General features: G+C 39.1%; 1 protein-coding gene across 1 annotated transcript in view; it reads right to left on the minus strand.

Annotated features, from left to right (window-relative positions):
• Positions 1-14,614, minus strand: part of LOC131237287 (protein PSK SIMULATOR 2-like) — a 58,963-nt gene extending 44,349 nt beyond the window's left edge. Inside the window, exons 1-5 of the mRNA XM_058234984.1 lie at positions 13,942-14,614; positions 10,494-10,819; positions 10,044-10,136; positions 9,218-9,308; positions 5,051-5,144 (exon numbers count right to left, since the gene is read on the minus strand). Of these exons, the coding sequence (XP_058090967.1) occupies positions 5,051-5,144; positions 9,218-9,308; positions 10,044-10,136; positions 10,494-10,819; positions 13,942-14,193 (856 nt within the window). The 5' untranslated portion in view covers positions 14,194-14,614. The remainder of the gene's footprint in view (positions 1-5,050; positions 5,145-9,217; positions 9,309-10,043; positions 10,137-10,493; positions 10,820-13,941) is intronic.
• Positions 14,615-19,756: the final 5,142 nt, after the last annotated feature.

The raw sequence follows: 19,756 nt of genomic DNA on the forward strand, positions 1-19,756 counted from the left end.
CAAGGAAGTGTTTATTTCAAAATGTTCTCAAGCATATAAGGCCAAGAGAGGAAGAGCAAGTGCTAGCACAAGCCCAAAGTGTGATTCAAAGTAAGAGAAACACCTGGTAAGAAGGATAATGCAGGGGCATTTTCACATCGGGCTCGAGTGGGGTGGCCTGTGGGATGCAGGGGCACACTCAGGGTTGGTGGCCTGTGTGAGGCGGGTGGCTCGTGTGAGGCAAGCCCCATCCATGCCAAGCGGGTGGCTCGTGTAGCGGAACCCATGTGAAGTGGGGCACACAAGGGGGGTTCGACCGAGGTCCTAACTCATGAGATGTGGAGCCTAGGCTATGAGATAAAGGGATTGATTCGTCATGCTCTATCAGTTCGAGCTTTTAGAGCAAGCGGTTAATTGTCCTATATCAAAGTGGTATCAGAGCGGGAGGTCTCGTGTTTGAGACTCCTCACCAAGGGTGATTAATACAGGGGCATTTTCACACCGAGCTCGAGTGGGGTGGCCCGAGGGATGTAGGGGTACACTTGGGGTGGGCGGCCCATGTGAGGCGGGCCCCATCTGTGTGAAGCAGGTGGCTCGTGTGAAGTGGAACCCATGTAAAGTGGGGCCCATGAAGGGGGTTTGGCCAAGGTCCTAACCCATGAGATGTGGGGCTTGGGCTATGAGATAAATGAATTGATTCGCCATACTCTATCAGTTCGAACTTTTAGAGCAAGCCGTTAATTTTTCTGCATCAAAGGATCCAGCAACTAAGAACTAATCCCACAATATTATTTTGTGATGATATCCTACGAGCCATGTGTTGAAAATCCAAATTTGTGTGGGCTTGTATGGACACAAAGGAATAGACACCTGGGTTTCTTTTTATGAATAACTAAATATTTTATTATAAGAAAAAGAAGATGATACAAAGAAGCAAGGGAAAGCAAACATCCCACATATGGCATAACAACTGGCAACAACTAATCCTGCTTGGGAAACAAAGTACAAAAAGAAAAATCAAAGCCCTTTCTCTGAGTGAATGATTGTACTTAAAAGAGGTCTTATTGACCCCTTCTTTCACCAGGGTGTCTGCTTGAGAATTAACCTAGAAATGAACATGGGAGAATGAGATAGAAATTGATGTGCACAAGTCAGAACATTCCTTGATATTTGCAACACCAATGGACCATGGCCAGATTTTGCCCATTACTCAAAAAGGTCCTCATGTATAAGTATAAAACAGAAAATGAGATTTTGCTTCCAAACATGGTAGATAGCAGCATTTCGATATGAAAAAATACATTTCGTTGAATAAAAAAGCTCCAAAAGATAATGTGCTATGTAATAGAATTTTCTTCTTATGTTGTTGTCGATTATTCAATTCTCAATAGACCTAACAACATGATTTCTAGTAAATGCAATCAGTATTAATTAATCTATTTGCACATAGTCATTCAAATCATTGATTCAGTGCAACCACTAGAAATGATAATTGAGGAATATGTTGAGAATGATGAATGATGACAAACACACATTTTGTCACATAAGAAATGTATAGTTTGAGAACAATGTGGAAGTGTTTAACCTCTATGGTTGACATTTAAAGACTCTTCTTCCTGAAGCTTACGCCGATAATCTTGATCAAATCTGTCCAATGTATTTAACTCATGGTACAATTCCTATAAATGGAAAATGTGTTAGTTTTTCTCTGCAAAAGGCCAAAAGCATAATGCCTAAATAAGTTCTCATGACTATAAAATCAATATGCTGATATTGAACGATAGACATAAATCATACTACAAACTTAATGCATCCACAGATCATACTAGTAATAATGTTGGCCATCGTTAATAAATTATCCAAACAAATCAACAAGCTCTCCATGAATTTGACTTTAAAAAATAGAAATTATAAGGAAAATTAACTTGAGTAAAAATAAACACCATTCATTTTACTTTTAACAATATGAGACACCTAATCAATTGCGTAAAATAAATAAAGATATAAATAAATCAGAAAAATAAAAAATCCAAAGGGAAAAAGTTTAAAAATAAAAAAATAAAAAAATAAAAAATTAACTCATCATTTCATACAGGAAGAATAATGTCCTTGACACAATGACTTGCACACAACAATTGATCCAGACCATTGGTCTGTTGGGACCCATCGTGGATGGAATCATTCGGTTATGAACTTAGGGGAAACGAAAAGAAAAGAAAAGAAAGCGTACCTGTCTTCTTCGAATTAGGGACGACCGAACTTGTTGCCGTGGGGTTAGAAGAAGAGAGGATCGAGGGATAGCAGGACTTATTGCTCTAGGGTTAGAAGAAGAGAGGATTGTTAACGAGTAGGGTCAGAAAGAAAGATGGTAAAAATTCATTCGATGGGTAGGGTAAGAAAGAAAGAGCAGAAAGAAAGAGCGGTAAAAGTACGAAGGTAAAAAACTTAAAAGTTATATACAGGAAGTACCCGTTCCGAATTGGGTAGGATCGGTTCGGGTCGGATCCATTCGGTTCGGGTTTCGGGTCGGGTCTGTTCGGATGGACCACGATCCGGCATCGATCCGAAAGACGATCGGATCTGATTGATCCTACTCAATCCGCACCGATTTAGGCTGTCAATTCGGTTCTGATCGGGTCTGATCGGGGCGGATCCACCGGATCGGGTCAAGAATGCCCAGCTCTATGTATCGGCCTTTACGGGCGTATCATAACGGATACAAAACACCTTGTCAGTAGGCCATGTGCCCAATAGATTAAGAGTCTAGTGACACACATGTTACACATGCAACTCTTGGAAGGATTTTAGATGTAATCCAAGCTTTCACCTTGGATTTCAAACCTCCTCTTTGAGGGGATTTGAAACCCCCAGTTACTTTATGGTGCCAAACATACCAATCCCCTCAAACCCCCGTGCCAAACGACCCCTTAGAACTGTTCTTTTATGCAATTCCAATTTTAATAATCTAGTGATTTAATAAATATTAGGAATCTCCAATGTCGTTCTAAGTAGCCACTCAGACAACAGCAAAAGTAAACAAACATGTGCTTGAGAGTGTTTGCATGTTGCACCCTGTTAAAGAAGGGAGACGCCAACAAAATGGAAGGAAATATTATGCTTCGAAATTTGCATGTCTAACACTTGGAGACATACATGCAACACACAAAACCTTTTTGGCAGTGGCAGGTGTTATGAGAAATATCCAAGGAGAAAATTCAGCACATCTGCACTTGCTTGAAATAAATAAAAAAATATAAAATATATAAAAAAAAAAAAGTAATAATATTGAGTAACCACTCGAAGGTTTTATAACCAAAGCCTTTGAAATGACATAAATTAAACATCCTAAAATATTGATGTGACCAACTACAAAGAACCATAGGACTTCCTTAAATTCTCATTTAGTCAAAAGGAAAAAAGAAAAAGGATGATGAAAGGAAAACCATAGATTCTTGCACTAATTCTAGTCGCACAAAGCATTAAGTGGCACAAATTCAGGTGTGGGTGCAAGGAAGTGTTTATTTCAAAATGTTCTCAAGCATATAAGGCCAAGAGAGGAAGAGCAAGTGCTAGCACAAGCCCAAAGTGTGATTCAAAGTAAGAGAAACACCTGGTAAGAAGGTAATGCAGTGACATTTTCATACAAGGTTCAAGTGGGGTGGCCTGTGGGATGCGGGGGCACACTCGGGGTGGGTGGCTCGTGTGAGGTGGGTGGCTCGTATGAGGCCGGCCCCATCCGTGTGACGTTGGTGACTCATGTAATGCGAAACCCATATGAAGTAAGGTCCAAGAGAGAGGTTTGGCTGAGGTCCTAACCCATGACATATAGGGCTTGGGTTATGAGATAAAGGGATTGATTCATCATGCTCTATCAGTTCAAGCTTTTAGAGCAAGTAGTTAATTGTCCTCTATCAAAGCGGTATCAGAGTGGGATGTCTCGTGTTTGATACTCTTAACCAGGGATGATTAATGCAGGGGCATTTTCACTCGGGCTCGAGTGGGGTGGCCCGAGGGATGTAGGGGTACACTTGGGGTGGGCGGCCCATGTGAGGCGGGCCCCATCTGTGTGAAGCAGGTGGCTCGTGTGAAGTGGAACCCATGTAAAGTGGGGCCCATGAAGGGGGTTTGGCCAAGGTCCTAACCCATGAGATGTGGGGCTTGGGCTATGAGATAAATGAATTGATTCGCCATACTCTATCAGTTCGAACTTTTAGAGCAAGCCGTTAATTTTTCTGCATCAAAGGATCCAGCAACTAAGAACTAATCCCACAATATTATTTTGTGATGATATCCTACGAGCCATGTGTTGAAAATCCAAATTTGTGTGGGCTTGTATGGACACAAAGGAATAGACACCTGGGTTTCTTTTTATGAATAACTAAATATTTTATTATAAGAAAAAGAAGATGATACAAAGAAGCAAGGGAAAGCAAACATCCCACATATGGCATAACAACTGGCAACAACTAATCCTGCTTGGGAAACAAAGTACAAAAAGAAAAATCAAAGCCCTTTCTCTGAGTGAATGATTGTACTTAAAAGAGGTCTTATTGACCCCTTCTTTCACCAGGGTGTCTGCTTGAGAATTAACCTAGAAATGAACATGGGAGAATGAGATAGAAATTGATGTGCACAAGTCAGAACATTCCTTGATATTTGCAACACCAATGGACCATGGCCAGATTTTGCCCATTACTCAAAAAGGTCCTCATGTATAAGTATAAAACAGAAAATGAGATTTTGCTTCCAAACATGGTAGATAGCAGCATTTCGATATGAAAAAATACATTTCGTTGAATAAAAAAGCTCCAAAAGATAATGTGCTATGTAATAGAATTTTCTTCTTATGTTGTTGTCGATTATTCAATTCTCAATAGACCTAACAACATGATTTCTAGTAAATGCAATCAGTATTAATTAATCTATTTGCACATAGTCATTCAAATCATTGATTCAGTGCAACCACTAGAAATGATAATTGAGGAATATGTTGAGAATGATGAATGATGACAAACACACATTTTGTCACATAAGAAATGTATAGTTTGAGAACAATGTGGAAGTGTTTAACCTCTATGGTTGACATTTAAAGACTCTTCTTCCTGAAGCTTACGCCGATAATCTTGATCAAATCTGTCCAATGTATTTAACTCATGGTACAATTCCTATAAATGGAAAATGTGTTAGTTTTTCTCTGCAAAAGGCCAAAAGCATAATGCCTAAATAAGTTCTCATGACTATAAAATCAATATGCTGATATTGAACGATAGACATAAATCATACTACAAACTTAATGCATCCACAGATCATACTAGTAATAATGTTGGCCATCGTTAATAAATTATCCAAACAAATCAACAAGCTCTCCATGAATTTGACTTTAAAAAATAGAAATTATAAGGAAAATTAACTTGAGTAAAAATAAACACCATTCATTTTACTTTTAACAATATGAGACACCTAATCAATTGCGTAAAATAAATAAAGATATAAATAACTCAGAAAAATAAAAAATCCAAAGGGAAAAAGTTTAAAAAAAAAAATAAATAAATAAAATTAACTCATCATTTCATACAGGAAGAATAATGTCCTTGACACAATGACTTGCACACAACAATTGATCCAGACCATTGGTCTGTTGGGACCCATCGTGGATGGACCATGCCCAAAATTTCCCAAATACAAAGATTGAAACCACCAATCATTGGCCTTTGAATGTGGAAGATAATAACAACCATTCTTGGGCCATTTCACAGTTGGTGTACCTATTTTATTTTTATCAGTGAGTTGTTCTATTTATCTTCAACATCTATTGGCATACAAGAAATTGAAATATTAGGATTGTTTTGTCCTGGAGACTTTTGGGCCAATGTTCATCCGTCGTAGCGCCAGACAGATCAATGGTCAATGGTCCTTGACACATGTTTTTCTTTAGCTTCCAATATATTATCCCATAAAGCATGGTTGGTCTTATAGCTATCCTATAAAATTTCCCTTTCAGTTTGAGTGGTACACAACAATCGCATAATATTCCAAAGGCACATCTCCCTTTCTTCCACACGGCTTGAATTATATGGGTAACATCCTTCTCAATCTCTCCACTCTCATGAATTATTGACCTAAGGTATTGAAAGTGGCCATTTTGGGAAACTTCTTAGTCAACAATGTTAATTAATTCCTTGTTTTCACTATTATTACTAAAATTGCACTCCATGTATTCTGTTTTAATCCAACTAATTTTAAATCACTCAGATTCTCAAGCATCCCTCCATAAATCTAGTTGTGTTTACACCCTCCTTCGTCACATCAATCAAAACTATGACGCAAACAACATACACCATGAGATCTCTTACTGCAAATACCTCGCCAACTCGTCCATAACCAATGCTAAAAGGTATGGACTCAATGCCAATCCCCGGTACATGCCATGGTAGTTGGGAATGATGTTTTCAATATCAGTATCGACAAATGTATCGCACCTCGAGATACAGAAGCATATCATGTATCACATGGGAAATATCGAATGTACCGTTGTTTTTGGGAAACATTGGGTAATTGATCGAATTTTTCAATGAAATTTTGAGGATGTTAAAAAAGACATCCTTACACCCTCAGAACTCAAAAGATTACAAAAATCAAGTACACACAATAAGTTTTCTTTGTATAGGGTACTAAGCTATGTGCTATAAAATAGAAGTGATGCAACTGTATTAAAAAGCAATTCATATAAAATAATAAATAAAGAAATCACTAATATTTCTATAATTCGTATCACTTATCAGCACATTCAATGTACTAAATACTAACACTAGATATGTTCTACAATATATGGCGCATTTATTTTAAAAAATATTTTTTAATTAGTTTTTCATAATTTAAAAATAAAAATAAAAATAACTTTTGGTAATAAATAAACAAGTGTGGCTGATGTTAAGATCAGTATACACTCATAAATACAAAATATTAGGCCTGCAAAACATCTAGTCAATCTAATTGTTTTCAAATAAAATTATTTTTAATTAATTTTCAACTGTTTTAATTAAGAATATTTTTTTTAAAAAGTTCCGTCAATTTGTAGATCAGCCTCAAAGCACTCTAATGTGATTTTTTTCAACCTCTAATTGCAAGTTAAATGGGTGAAATTGAGGAAATTTCGGATTTTCCCAATTTTTCCAAATTCAAAAATCCCACAAGACAGATTTTTTGGGATTTTTGGCGATTTTTCCAATATTTTTGTAAAGGGGATTGATGCAATTAAGGTATCATCAACACATTGTGATACATTATTTGTGAGACGTTGCGATACATAGTAATACATTGTGATACATTATGATATATAGCAATACATTGTGATATATCAACCAATACTAGGAAGTTTCCCAACTACAGCCCAGTGTTGTATCACTACTATGCTATATTGATAATATCGGCCGACATCAATCATAGGTTGAGAATTCACTTGTCTCTCCACTTATGGACCTGCGGTCCTCACATCTGTTACCACTCCCTGATACATAACCTTAACCACATCAATATATCCTTATACATTTTTTACGAATCAAGTACCTCTTGTTTCTTTAAAAAGAAAGGGACTAGAAAGAATGAGCGTACAAAATAAACGAGCAATTTGATATGTTTGGGATTTTTTTCCAATGCAAAGAATTTTTTTTCAGCAAGGAAACCAAAGATACGGCACCAAAGAAATAGTAATGCAAGGGAAACTGACGAGGGATTAACAGTCGTAGAATAAGGATGCTCTCCTTCCACCACAACCATCAAAATCTTATGTTTTGATTTTGCAAATGGGTGTAAATCTGGTCAAAATTGATTTATAATAATACCATACCGCTAAAATGAGGAGAGGAGAAAGTGAACACACCCACCCCCGAACACTCGTGCACATATCGCAAAACAGCCCTCAGAAAGGGTTTGTATGCATGTAATGGGCCTAAGTCGATACATCAAAGAAATAGCTGTGCAAAGGAAAGAGCAAGAATGCTCTCATTCCCCTACAACCATCAATATCTCATGTTTTAATTTTACAAATGGGTGTAAATCTGGTAAAGTGAACACCCCTGCAAAACAGCCCTCATAAAGGGTTTATGTGGATGTGATGGGCCTGGGCCAATACAACATCAAAGAAATAGACATGCAAAAGAAAGATCGTGGTGGCACACGCACGCATGCGCACACACATCACAAAACCGCCCTTGTAAAGGGTTTATATGCATGTGATGGGCCTGGGTCAATACAGCATCAAAGAAATAGACATGCAAAGGAAAGATTGTGGGGATTCCCACACCACTAAAATGAAGAGAGGAGGAGAAAGTGAACACACGGCCCCACACGTGCACACATATCACAAAAGAGCCCTCATTAAGGGTTTATATGCATGTAATGGGCCCAGCCAATACAACAACAAAGAAATAGCCATGCAAAGGAAAGAACGTGGAGGATTAACCGTAGAACAAGGATGTTCTCATTCCCCTACAACCATCTAAATCTTATGTTCTGATTTTGCAAATGGGTGTGAATCTGGCCGAAATTTGGTTTCTAATAATCCCCCACCACTAAAATGAGGAGAGGAGAGGAAATTAAAACAAAGATCAAACCATTTAAATAAAGATCTCACACAGAGTTAGGATCGCTGCCACATTTAGGAGTCTAGGGAGCAAGGATCGTCACTGTTAGGCCCATTAAATTTTTGTTTTATTTTCTTTTTTCTTTGTTAAGAAGTTGGAACTATTAGATTAATAATCTGGATCTCCAACAGTGAGCCCCACATGTTCAATTCAGAGCTCGAGGACACTACAAATCCTTGGGTGAGGATCATATTAACTCTTTAATTAGCACCATTTTAAGAGACCCTTCCAAGCTGTGAGCAAAGATCAGATCTGCAGAAAGAACTTTAGCATCTGCCAGCAAAGAACAATTACATATGAGAAAGAAAACTGATTTAAAATTTAAGTGAATTAAGATATTCCTTATTTCATTTGAAAATTAATTGAGCATCCTCTTAATAAAATAAAAGTAAAACTTTCATTTGTAGCATGTAGCACAGATGTAGGACAAGACCACAGGCTAACAAGATAATTTTTTAATTTCTCCTATTCAACAAGTTCCACATTTGGAAACAAAGAAGGAAGAAGAAGATCATAGAGCAACCATTCAATTACCAAAGCAATAATGAGGAGCAAGGAAAGCAGAGACCCTTCAGTTGGCATTAGAGTATACTTACTGAAGTATGCTGAGCCAACATAATCAGTTGTTGCATTGTTGCTTCTGCCTCTTCTTTAAGCTGCTTATGGGATGAAACATCAGAATCCAATCTGACAAACCAAACAAGTATTTCAAAATTTTGAACTTCTGTCATAAGTGAATGTTAGGAACCAACATATTTGTGAAAGAGATTTGCTAGAACCTCTTGGAGATGTGCCTCACTCGTCAACAGCATCCTTACTGAGACATGACACTAAAAGGAAATCAGAACTGTCAACGTGATGGGCAACCACCAGGTAAAAAAAAAAAGGGGGGGGGGGGGGGGGGATATATAAGATATTGACAGCAATCAGACTAGGCCCCCCATAAGCAGTCAAGAAAAGACAGGTTGAAAGAAGTTGAGAGAAAAACAAAAAAGATCAATGGTTCACTCTCAACGGGTGAAAAAAGTAACACCCAGATCCATAGCTCAAGTGGTAGACTGAATGAAAGATACCTCGTTTCAACACTGAGGTCTTGGTATCGATCCCTAGTGGGGGTGGCTAACAGTGAAGTGTGAACTAACAGTGGGGTGTACTAACAAGCTAACAAAAAAAAAAAGAGTGAAAAAAGTACACAGTTCCTTGGATTTTTAAATCACTGTTACTTTTAGATATGGCCTGCCCAAATGGTTGCCCATCATCAGATGAACAATTCTGATTGCCCAAGATGTGCTGCATGTACAGTGGATATGCCAAGAGGCTCTCACGACCTCTCTAGCTTCTCTCTTAAAGGAATAACTCCTGCCCAGTTAGGACATGACCTTTTACATTATGACGAAGTACACTACAAACTGTCTACCTTACTTTTGAAAATAGCGACCAAGGTTGTGCCACTGAGGATCTTTGCATAGGTCCCCAAACCTAACTACTTCTTTGGAAAACACATCCAACTCCTCCCTGTAGAAAGCAAATATGCAAAGTGAGCTCTGAACAAATAGAATGCTAGTGCTATGGACCTGTTTGGTAGACACCTAAAGATGAGTTCATCTCATTTTAGTTAAAGTAATTTTATATTAGATGTCTTGATTTCTAATACATAATGAGTTCATGTTAATAGTAATTATGCAATAGATATCTAAATCTGTAATACATAATTACTGATAACTAAAATGACATGAACTCATATTTACTCATCTACTAAACAGGACCTAAGACTAATTCCAAGGTGCTATAAGTAAACAGGGGTAAGATCAGTCCACAATATAATTCAAACTACAAAGCTTTGAGCATACGCAAGTTACTCTCTGAAGCCACCTTTTGTCAGCAGCAGCAATGCTGAGAAGTTCATCCATATCTGTAGATACTAGTCGTTGTACTCCCTCTGAATGTAAAATGTCTTTCATCAAGAACTGGATGTTTTCCGTTGAAAGAGATTGCAACAAATTTGCTCCTTTGGCTATTGTATTAGCTACTTCAAATGCCAAGATAAATATTTTATTTCCTCGTGTTGCCATCCCAGAAACAAATCCACTGCTAGTGTGTAAATTCGACATGCTACTTCCGAGCGTATCTAGAACTTCCATGGCCCGCTCTAGACCGACGACGCCAGCCCTTCCCAGACGTGAGCCTATTTCGGGTGCCTACAAAATGCAATTATACTTGAGGCTAACACAGTTACAGGCTAAAAGAGATGCAAGATGAATCAATAGTTATACTTCTCAATCAGTACAAGCCCATTCTATAAAGGTCAATCAAGTACTTCTCAAAAGTCAAATACGATATGTATATATACATACATATGTATGTATGTGTATTGTCCAGATGAAGGAAATGTCTCATGATAGTAATTACCAAGGAGCATCAACACTTAACCCCACTGAACTGCCAATACAAGGAAGATTTCACTTGATACTGAAAATCCAAATATGAGCTCAATCAATTATGTGACCCTGTGAATTATCCACCCTGATAGGGATTCTTGGCAGTAGACAAAATCACTGCCATCTTTCTCAGCACAGTGTTATAACCAGTAGAAGATAATAACAATACAATGAGAAGTGCTAGAACACTCACTTCGCACATTAGTGATTCAGGACAGAACACATAAGAAGAGAATATGAGATTTTGCATGAGGTTCAGTTTTTAGACCATACAAATCGCAATAACTGTGCATCTACATAAATAAAACGACCGAGCAATTGCTCGGTGAATGTTTTAAAGCCAGGTAGTGTCTCTTGTCTTCTTTCAAGCTAAGCAATCAATGCATGATGACAATTGACAAGTTCATGAAACTCCTTAAAAACTGTGTATTGATTTGCGAGAACAGATATGCCAGCCACAGCCACACAGTGCCATTTTGAGTGATGGTGGCAATTACAGTGACTATTAACTATCCGCAGATCGGCGTGCAGTGCATTACTAAGGATGAGTACCATTGATACATTCGAGAGTACATGGCTGGGTATCATCATCTCATGAGCTGGACAACATACTGCAGTTATGTAGAATAACAGTATTATCACCTCCCCAGTACAGATAGGGACGAAACTTTGGGCTGCCCCATAACTCCATGTGGATCTAAGGCCATGGTCTATTGGTTTGTTCCTTTTAGTATTTGGTCATATTGCTTGTATTTTATGATATTTGAATGATATTAACTCATTTTGGATATAGTTGCATCACTTATGGCAAAAAACACTGTTTTGTCCCCTAAACAATGGAAAACTATTATGCCCAGTGTTTTTCTTTCTTTCTTTTTTTTTTTTTTTTGTTCTAAGAATGTAAGCAATGTTTCTTTTAACATCTCTTGAAGTTTCACAAAAAGACACCACCATTTTCCTAAAGTTTTGGCTTTGTTTCCATTAGACCATGATGCATTACACGAGACAACTTACAAGCAATATTTCCCTACGTTTACCATGACATTTTCACATCCCAAAGGTGTGATATTTAGTGCAATACTGATAATTTGAACACTGGATGGACAGCTATTTGAAGGAAATATTCCCCACCTTCCTTGTGGAATAGAAATAGTGGGAAGCATTAGATGTTGCACACAAGCAATACAGTTCATCCATCATGGAGACAAGCTTGAGTTTTGGCAAGGCCCAAAAATAGTTTTTTTTTTAAAATCGCCATTTCAGCCTATCTCCTTTTCTCTTTCATAGGAAATGATTCCCCTTCTTCTAGAAAGTGCACTCCATCTACACTCTAGAATCCTGACTCAAGGAAGATCAATATTCATTATTCATGAGCACTCTGATTCTGACTTAGTGATTCTCAAATTAGACAATTACAGTCTTATCTATTCCCTCCATATTCACTTCAAGAAAAGTTTCTTCCAACACCTAGATCCACAGGACTGCCACACTTCATCACCGTCAACTAACTGATATGTCATCAACTTCTGCCTGCTAGGCCTGAGCCTCTCAGGTTGGGGACTTGCTCTCCCAACCCTCGCCTTGGAAAAAAGTGTGCCATCTTCTTCCTAAGCACCTAAGAGGGCAATTTCACTGTGTATGTCACATATTATTATTTGAGAACTGATAATATACAACTGGCCATATGGTACAACTCATTTTCTAGGCCTTCTGAAAAAGTTAGATATTTTCTCTTATTACTTTCAAGTTCCAAAGCAACCCCTTACTCCATTCATTGTAAGAAGCACACTTTTAGAGCCTTTCATTGTTGAAGAAACTTACTACCAAGAACCCTTCAAAAGTATAATGATATGGCCAATTGATAATATCGATGAAAATCTAGATATGTGCATCAATGGAATAGCCTTATACCATCTAAAGGCTAGAAGGGCCCTCACTTAACAGGAGAGTCACTCCCTCGACAGATGATCAAGAATCCAATCAAACCATTGAGCATCCACTGTTGTTCCCATCTTCCAGCATGATTCAATTTCACTGAAGAAAGCTTGGATTCAATCAAAAGGATGCAAGAGTAGAGAATGGCATAAGCATTTTTTTTAATGAACTTCGACAACTAGCAAAATAAATGGTAATATGTGTTCCATATTCCTGGATACTAATCTAGACTTCATTGTGCCCCATCATTTCACATTTGCAAATACATATTTAGAATGGCTTCCGCCTCACTTGTCTTTGTTCTTTCTTTTCTCTACTATTCCCACATCCATGTTCTAATTAGATGTTCTAGGAAAACCTTAGGCAACTCACTCTGTTCTCTCAAACAACTAGAGACATCAGATCAGAGTGGAGAATCTTAACACGAGTGAATCACTGCTTTTGTATACCTTTTCATACCATTGAAGTTGAGTCATCAACCTAGTCTTTCCTCAATCCAATTTTATACCCATGAAGTTGAGTCATCAACCCAGTCTTTCTTGAAAGAAATCATAATAAGACCAAGAACTGAATGAGATGTGATAACATTTTAACACCCAAACCAGGGCCCACAGTCAGCCCGGGTTGGATAGGAACCGGCCACAAAATGGACTGGATGACTTAAAACTCAGGCGTCGGGTTAATTAGCGTACACACAAACATAAAAATTATTTGTTAATCACTATGCAGTTTTTAGGAAAAAAAAAAGATCTGTTTCTCCAAATCGCTAATTATTCCTACTTTCTCGTGTCTTATTTTCCAGAGCTGCAGCTAAATGCAGTCCCAACCTTCCATTCCGAAATTTGGTAACACCACATGGAGTATGGGTTTAAATTATTAAAGCAACGTCCCATTTCTATCTAATAACTAGCAAAAACCAAAACTGCAAGAATTCAAGAAAATATTACCTTAGAAGGCCCGGTCTGAGCCGGAGTAGCTCCGTTAGACTCACCAGGTTCAGATAACGCCAGCTCCCTCGAATCAAACTCATGGGTAGATTTCACGAAATCTGGCGGAAGATGGACATCTTTCAACTGCTTCTTATTGATGTTCTGCACAGTCCTGAGATTAGGTGATGGATGTTGAAAATCCTTGCTAGCGATGGTCGGAATTATGGGATTCCGTTCCAGAATTATTCCCCTCGAGCAAATCCCGCCCATTACAAATCACAAATTCCAGATATTTTTCCTTTAAAAAAAAAAAAAAATTCTAGATGAATCCTACGGAATTGATGAAAGATAGGGGAGATAGGAAAGATGGAGAGCATGGGGGAAGAAATCCCGTGTGTGGAATGAATGCATTTGCAGAGAGAGAGACGAGAAGACTTTCTCTCAGACTCCCATCTTCTAGATGAATGACGAATGGATGGATTGGATTTTGGCGATAGTTAGTATGAACGGGAAAGCGGGGCCCACCTAGCCGTCGTGGTTAGGTGAAGGTCGTCAATGCTGTTAACTGAGGAATAGGTGGGTATTACGAGAATACCCCCGGAAATGGGCGAAAGTGGCGGGATTCAAAGTTGGAAGGTAGTGCGAAAGGCAGTTGAGATTCTTGTCCGGCTTCCAGTCTCCACTCCACCTGTCCAGGTTATGTTAATCAGCCTGCCATGTTTATGAGGATTCTGACCGATTGGACTTCTCTATGCTTCTGTATCGTGATGAAATTCAAGTCCATCTAAGAGCCCGTTTGGACGGGATTCAATTAGGTGCGGCACCTATCGTGTGCCCACCTTCATGTATGTATTCTAAATCTACGCCGTCAATCCGTTTTTTTTTTTTTTTTTTTTGAGATTATTCTAAAATATGATCCCAAAAATGAAGCAGATCTAAATATCCTTTAGACCATATTATACGAAACAGTGTTTATAGAACGTTCCACCGTTAAAAACGTTGTAGGGCCCATCGTAATGTTTATTTTCCATCGAATCTGTTGATAAGGTTAAAAAATACTGGATGACTGGAAAAAAAATAAATATGAGATTTATCCAAAACTTTTTTGGCCCACAAGAAGCTTTTAATAGTAAATCACCACTTTTTCCTATGGTATGATCCATCTGAGATTTGGATCTGCTTCGTTTTGGATTCATGCAATAAAATAATCTGAAAAAAACGAGTGGACGGCGTGGATGTAGAATAGATACATCAAGGTGGCCTCCACTGTAAGGGCCGCACCGTCCGGGGTGAGTCTGCGGCCGCACATGATCCGCTCTGGAAGTCACCTCAAAGGGATGCTTTTTGCCACCTCAACGCGTTTTGAGTTTTGAGCCAAATAAGTCTTACGTTATGTTCAGTAAAAGAAACATTAGAAAGCGGACTCACCGAAATCGACCTGTTTAATAAACAAAAAAAAAAAAAAAAAGGGTCGCGGTTCCTGCGACGGAAAGGTCGGTGGGGCCCACCGTAATGTTCGTGAGAAATACACCTGCCCATCCATTTTACCTGATCTTGTTAATACATGGGCCCAAAAATAATCAGATCCAAAAACTCAAGTGGATGCGTGAAAGAAAAAGTGGTTGTTGAAGCCTCCCTGATCTACCGTGATGTTTATATGTCATTCATACTGTTTATAAGATTATTTATACTGGGATGAACTGATAATATAAAAATATTAGACTGATCTAAAACTTTTGTGCCCTTACAAATGCTCCAACGTGATGTCAGACATCATTATTCCCTGTCATGTGGCCCACTTAAGTTTTGGATGTGCTCTATTATTGAGCCATGTTGTAACATGGTCTGAAAAAAAGAAAAGAAATGGACGTCATGGATTTATGGAGGAAGTTCCTGTGATAAGGTTTGGGCAGGCGATACCTATTATAATAATAATAATAAACTACGGTTGTGATAACTCATTTGGCATAAACCTCGTTTTCATAAGAGGATGATTTTGCCTGGCCTATGGAGTTTCGTTTCGAGCGGACGCGGATTTCCCGCAAGAGCGTTTGGCACGAAGTTCCTGCTCAATGATGATGGGTGGGGTCCACAGATATTCGTGAAAAATCCACTCCGCTTATAAAATTTTCCAGCTATTTTTAGGATATTCTCAAAAAAAAGGAGGTTAATCCAAAACTCAAGTAACTCACACAAGAGGGAAAATTGGGTACCTTTGAAACATTCATAAGATCCACCTTGATGCTTATATTCCATCCAAACTGTTTATAAGGTAATTCCTACTAAGATGAAGTGAAAATCTAAAAAATTTGGCCTTATTTATAGCCATAAGAATGTTTCAACGGTGCTCACTGAATCTTCACTATTTCCTCTAATGTAGCCAACTTGAGTTTTGGATCCACCGAAATTTTGGTGAGATGGTCCAAAAATGAGTCCACAAAACTGATGAACGAGGTGAATTTCTCACAATCATCTCGGTAGACCCCACCTAGCATCCTTGCGTAGGAACTTGTACGAAAGCCTTTGGCAGGAAATCTGGGTCGGTTTTTTACGGCCGGTCCATAGCTTTAGAAGTCTGTTGTATTCACTTTTTGCCCTCGGTTCCTTGATCCATGCTTAAGCTTTCTTGTAAACAGCTTTCTTGCATTTTTTTTTATTTTTTTTTGGTTCATTAATAAAATCTTATTTACTTAGATAAGAATGTAGGCCTTTACAAACCTTTGACCTAAATATCTTAGCCACCAACTTTTCATATCTAGTTCTTTTAGTATAACCTTCATGTGTGCTGCACATACTTTCCATGTGCAAATTGAGGAAAACAATTTGCATAGATGTTGAATGCATGCCTACAGCTAGCAAAGGAATGACTTAGTCCATATGAGAACCAACCCCCAATTCATAAAAAAAGTCCATGGGCCCCCACTAGGCCAGTGGGATTTGTAAGCGAATTCGGAAACCATTGCTCAGGCAACTCGTGTCATCACCCACGCCATCTACAATAGACAACAGCACGTTACAAAATTGCAATATGCATCGAGGGCGACAAAGCTACCAATCAGGCCCAAGTCAATAATAAACAGTGCCTCCCAAGTCGTTTGTGAGTAAAAGTGCAAAAACTGTGTACAAGGGGGCAATTCAATTGCCGCCCAAATTGCAAATTTTAATAGATCTTAGGATCTCTCTGGAAATTTTTTTGAACAACGGTGAACCAAAAAAAAAAATATAGCACCCAAGTGGCAATCTGATTGCCGTGTAAAGGTATAACATGCATTTCATCTTCCTTAAGAGGTGAAATTACATGTTGTACCACTTATCAAAGTAAATCCATGTTGCCTGGTGTTTTCCAACTGTTTAGATCATGCCACATGGTTTCTTTGCCCTCTAATTTACTACAAATCACAAGATCACCGAGCCAATCTCTATAAATAAAAGCCCACCTCTCTCATTTACACAGACAATATACACTTGGGACGTATTTGATTTTTTGTAAATACACAGAAGCCGTAAATGCAATGCTAATTGCAAGACTCAACTTACACTCGAATGCAGGTGTAAGTGTTTTTAATTTCCAACGTAATCGAAGAGGGATTTTAAATTGCATCAAAATGATCGTTTATAAATACGGTGCTCCACTGTAATCCCACTTTCAGTAACCATCCAACCTTTGTCCTATATACGGTGAAACAACATAAGTCACCCTCCTCTCTTTGGAAGGTCCTTTCTCTATACGCGCTCTGTTAGAGAAACACACTTGGGCTCCGTGGGACCCAATACGTATTCCTATATTAAAAATTAAAAAATTAAAATAAATTAAAATATATATAAATATAAAAAAAAAAAAAACAAAGTCAATAACCTCATGTATTTTAACCTTATCCATCATCATCTTTGCCACCATATACTTTATCATATGGAAAATACGCGGATTGAATAATGATGAAAGGTCAGGTTGGAACTTTGCACACTTCCACAGGTTGGACACAACAGCAGGTTCAATCCCGTGCTCAGAACCCGAGTAAGAAATAAGATTGAACTCGGCATCTCGTTACCAGATCAGAACACCTGCCCAAACACTTGAAAAAGCACTACATCTGTCGATTTCAAGATCCTCGAAGTTCATCAAGAACATCCAGTCCCACTGCTCGACTAAGTAGATAGGTTGGCTTAACCCAGATCACTATGACTTAGGTCGGTGTAACCCAGGTCGACATAGCTCAAAGCGGCACGCCACTCCAAGGTCAGGTCGGCCAAGGCCACCTCGCCCTTCCATTGAACATCTCCACTGGTATAAGATAATTAGATCTCACCCAATAGAGATTCGTCTAAGACCTTCCGGACCTCGGAAGATATCTATGACATGCTCGAACCCCTAAGATCTTTGCCAAGAATCTTGGAAGATCCTCCTGCTAATCCGAGATTTGAATCCACCTTCAATACGCACCTACTAAATAGGAAGATTCCCTCTATGCCACTACCTCTCCTAAATTTGTAAATAAAGTACCTCTAATGGTGAAAGGTATGCACTATCTTTAACCCTAAACCTTCAAACTCTACTAGACCCAGATCATGTTCCTAACTTAGGCATCGGAGGGTCCCCTGCTCTAGTCAAGGTCTTCCATGTCTATTCCTTGTGTAGGTAAATAGGTCCAAAAACGGGTTAACCAGATTTCCGCATCAACAGTTTGGCGCCATCTGTGGGAACGACATTGAAAGCCGTTCTCAACCTATCATATCTCAACAATGGCGAAGGGGAAGAAGAAAGATCCCACCTCCTCTGCTACGCTCGATGTCGCGCCGCCAGACCAATCCGCAAGCCACCGGGATTCCTCTTCCCAGCTACAAGCTAATTTTGCACTTGTATGGCCAGCGCAATGATCCCGGAGTCGAGGAGGACGACTTGTTTCCCTCGAGCAATGAGTTGAGATGATTAATAACAATATGAATTCCATGAAGCAACTGTTGGAACAGCTACAACCCCGCCCCGCACAAAAGGACGGGCTAGTGGTAATGCCAACGATTCGAGAGCTCCTCGAGCCGTTTGATGTGCCCGCTGTCTCTCGTAGGAGCTAGCAACTCGGAACGTCAAGGGCGACACCCTCCCACGTTTCTGAAACTGCAGCATTGGTCACTTCCGACTTATGTCTCGAATTGGATAGGAAAAAGAGAGACAAGACACCCGAAGCCGCAGCTGAAGTCATAACTGAAAGCGCTGACCCCTGGGAGGCTGAACTCAATGACTTTTGATGTCAGATCGGAGACATCCAACAGGCCTACCACTCAAATGTCCCGACCTCAGTGGAAGTAATGCTAGAGGAAACTGAGCCTCCGTTCACTGCCGACATCCTGCACACACAACTCCCGCCGAGGTTCCGTATGCCTTAGATCACCCCGTACTCCGAAAACACCGACCTAGCCAAGCACCTAAAGTCTTTCAGGGCTTGGATGGAATTGCACGATGCATTAACCGTGATCATGTGCCGGGCATTTTTGCTAACCCTGGTAGAAGCAGCTCGGAAGTGTTTCTGACAACTGAAGCCACAATCGATAAGCTCTTTCATACAGCTTAGCAAAGCCTTCATCACCAACTTTATTGGGGGAAAGAAAGCCTCAAACCGACTTCCCAACTCTTCCATATCGTTAAGAAAGAAGGCGAACTACTCAAGGATTACATCAAGCATTTTAACTTGGAAAACGATGCAAGTGCAGGCACATTCGGAGGAGATTGCTCTAACTGCCATGATGGGAGGGCTAAGAGAAGGAAGGTTTCTCTTTTCACTTGACAAAAGTCCTATGACAATGGCCAACCTCCCCAACAGATCCCAGAAACACTCCA

The sequence above is a fragment of the Magnolia sinica genome, chromosome 2, assembly GCF_029962835.1.
Source record: "Magnolia sinica isolate HGM2019 chromosome 2, MsV1, whole genome shotgun sequence".
Taxonomy (NCBI): Eukaryota; Viridiplantae; Streptophyta; class Magnoliopsida; order Magnoliales; family Magnoliaceae; genus Magnolia; species Magnolia sinica.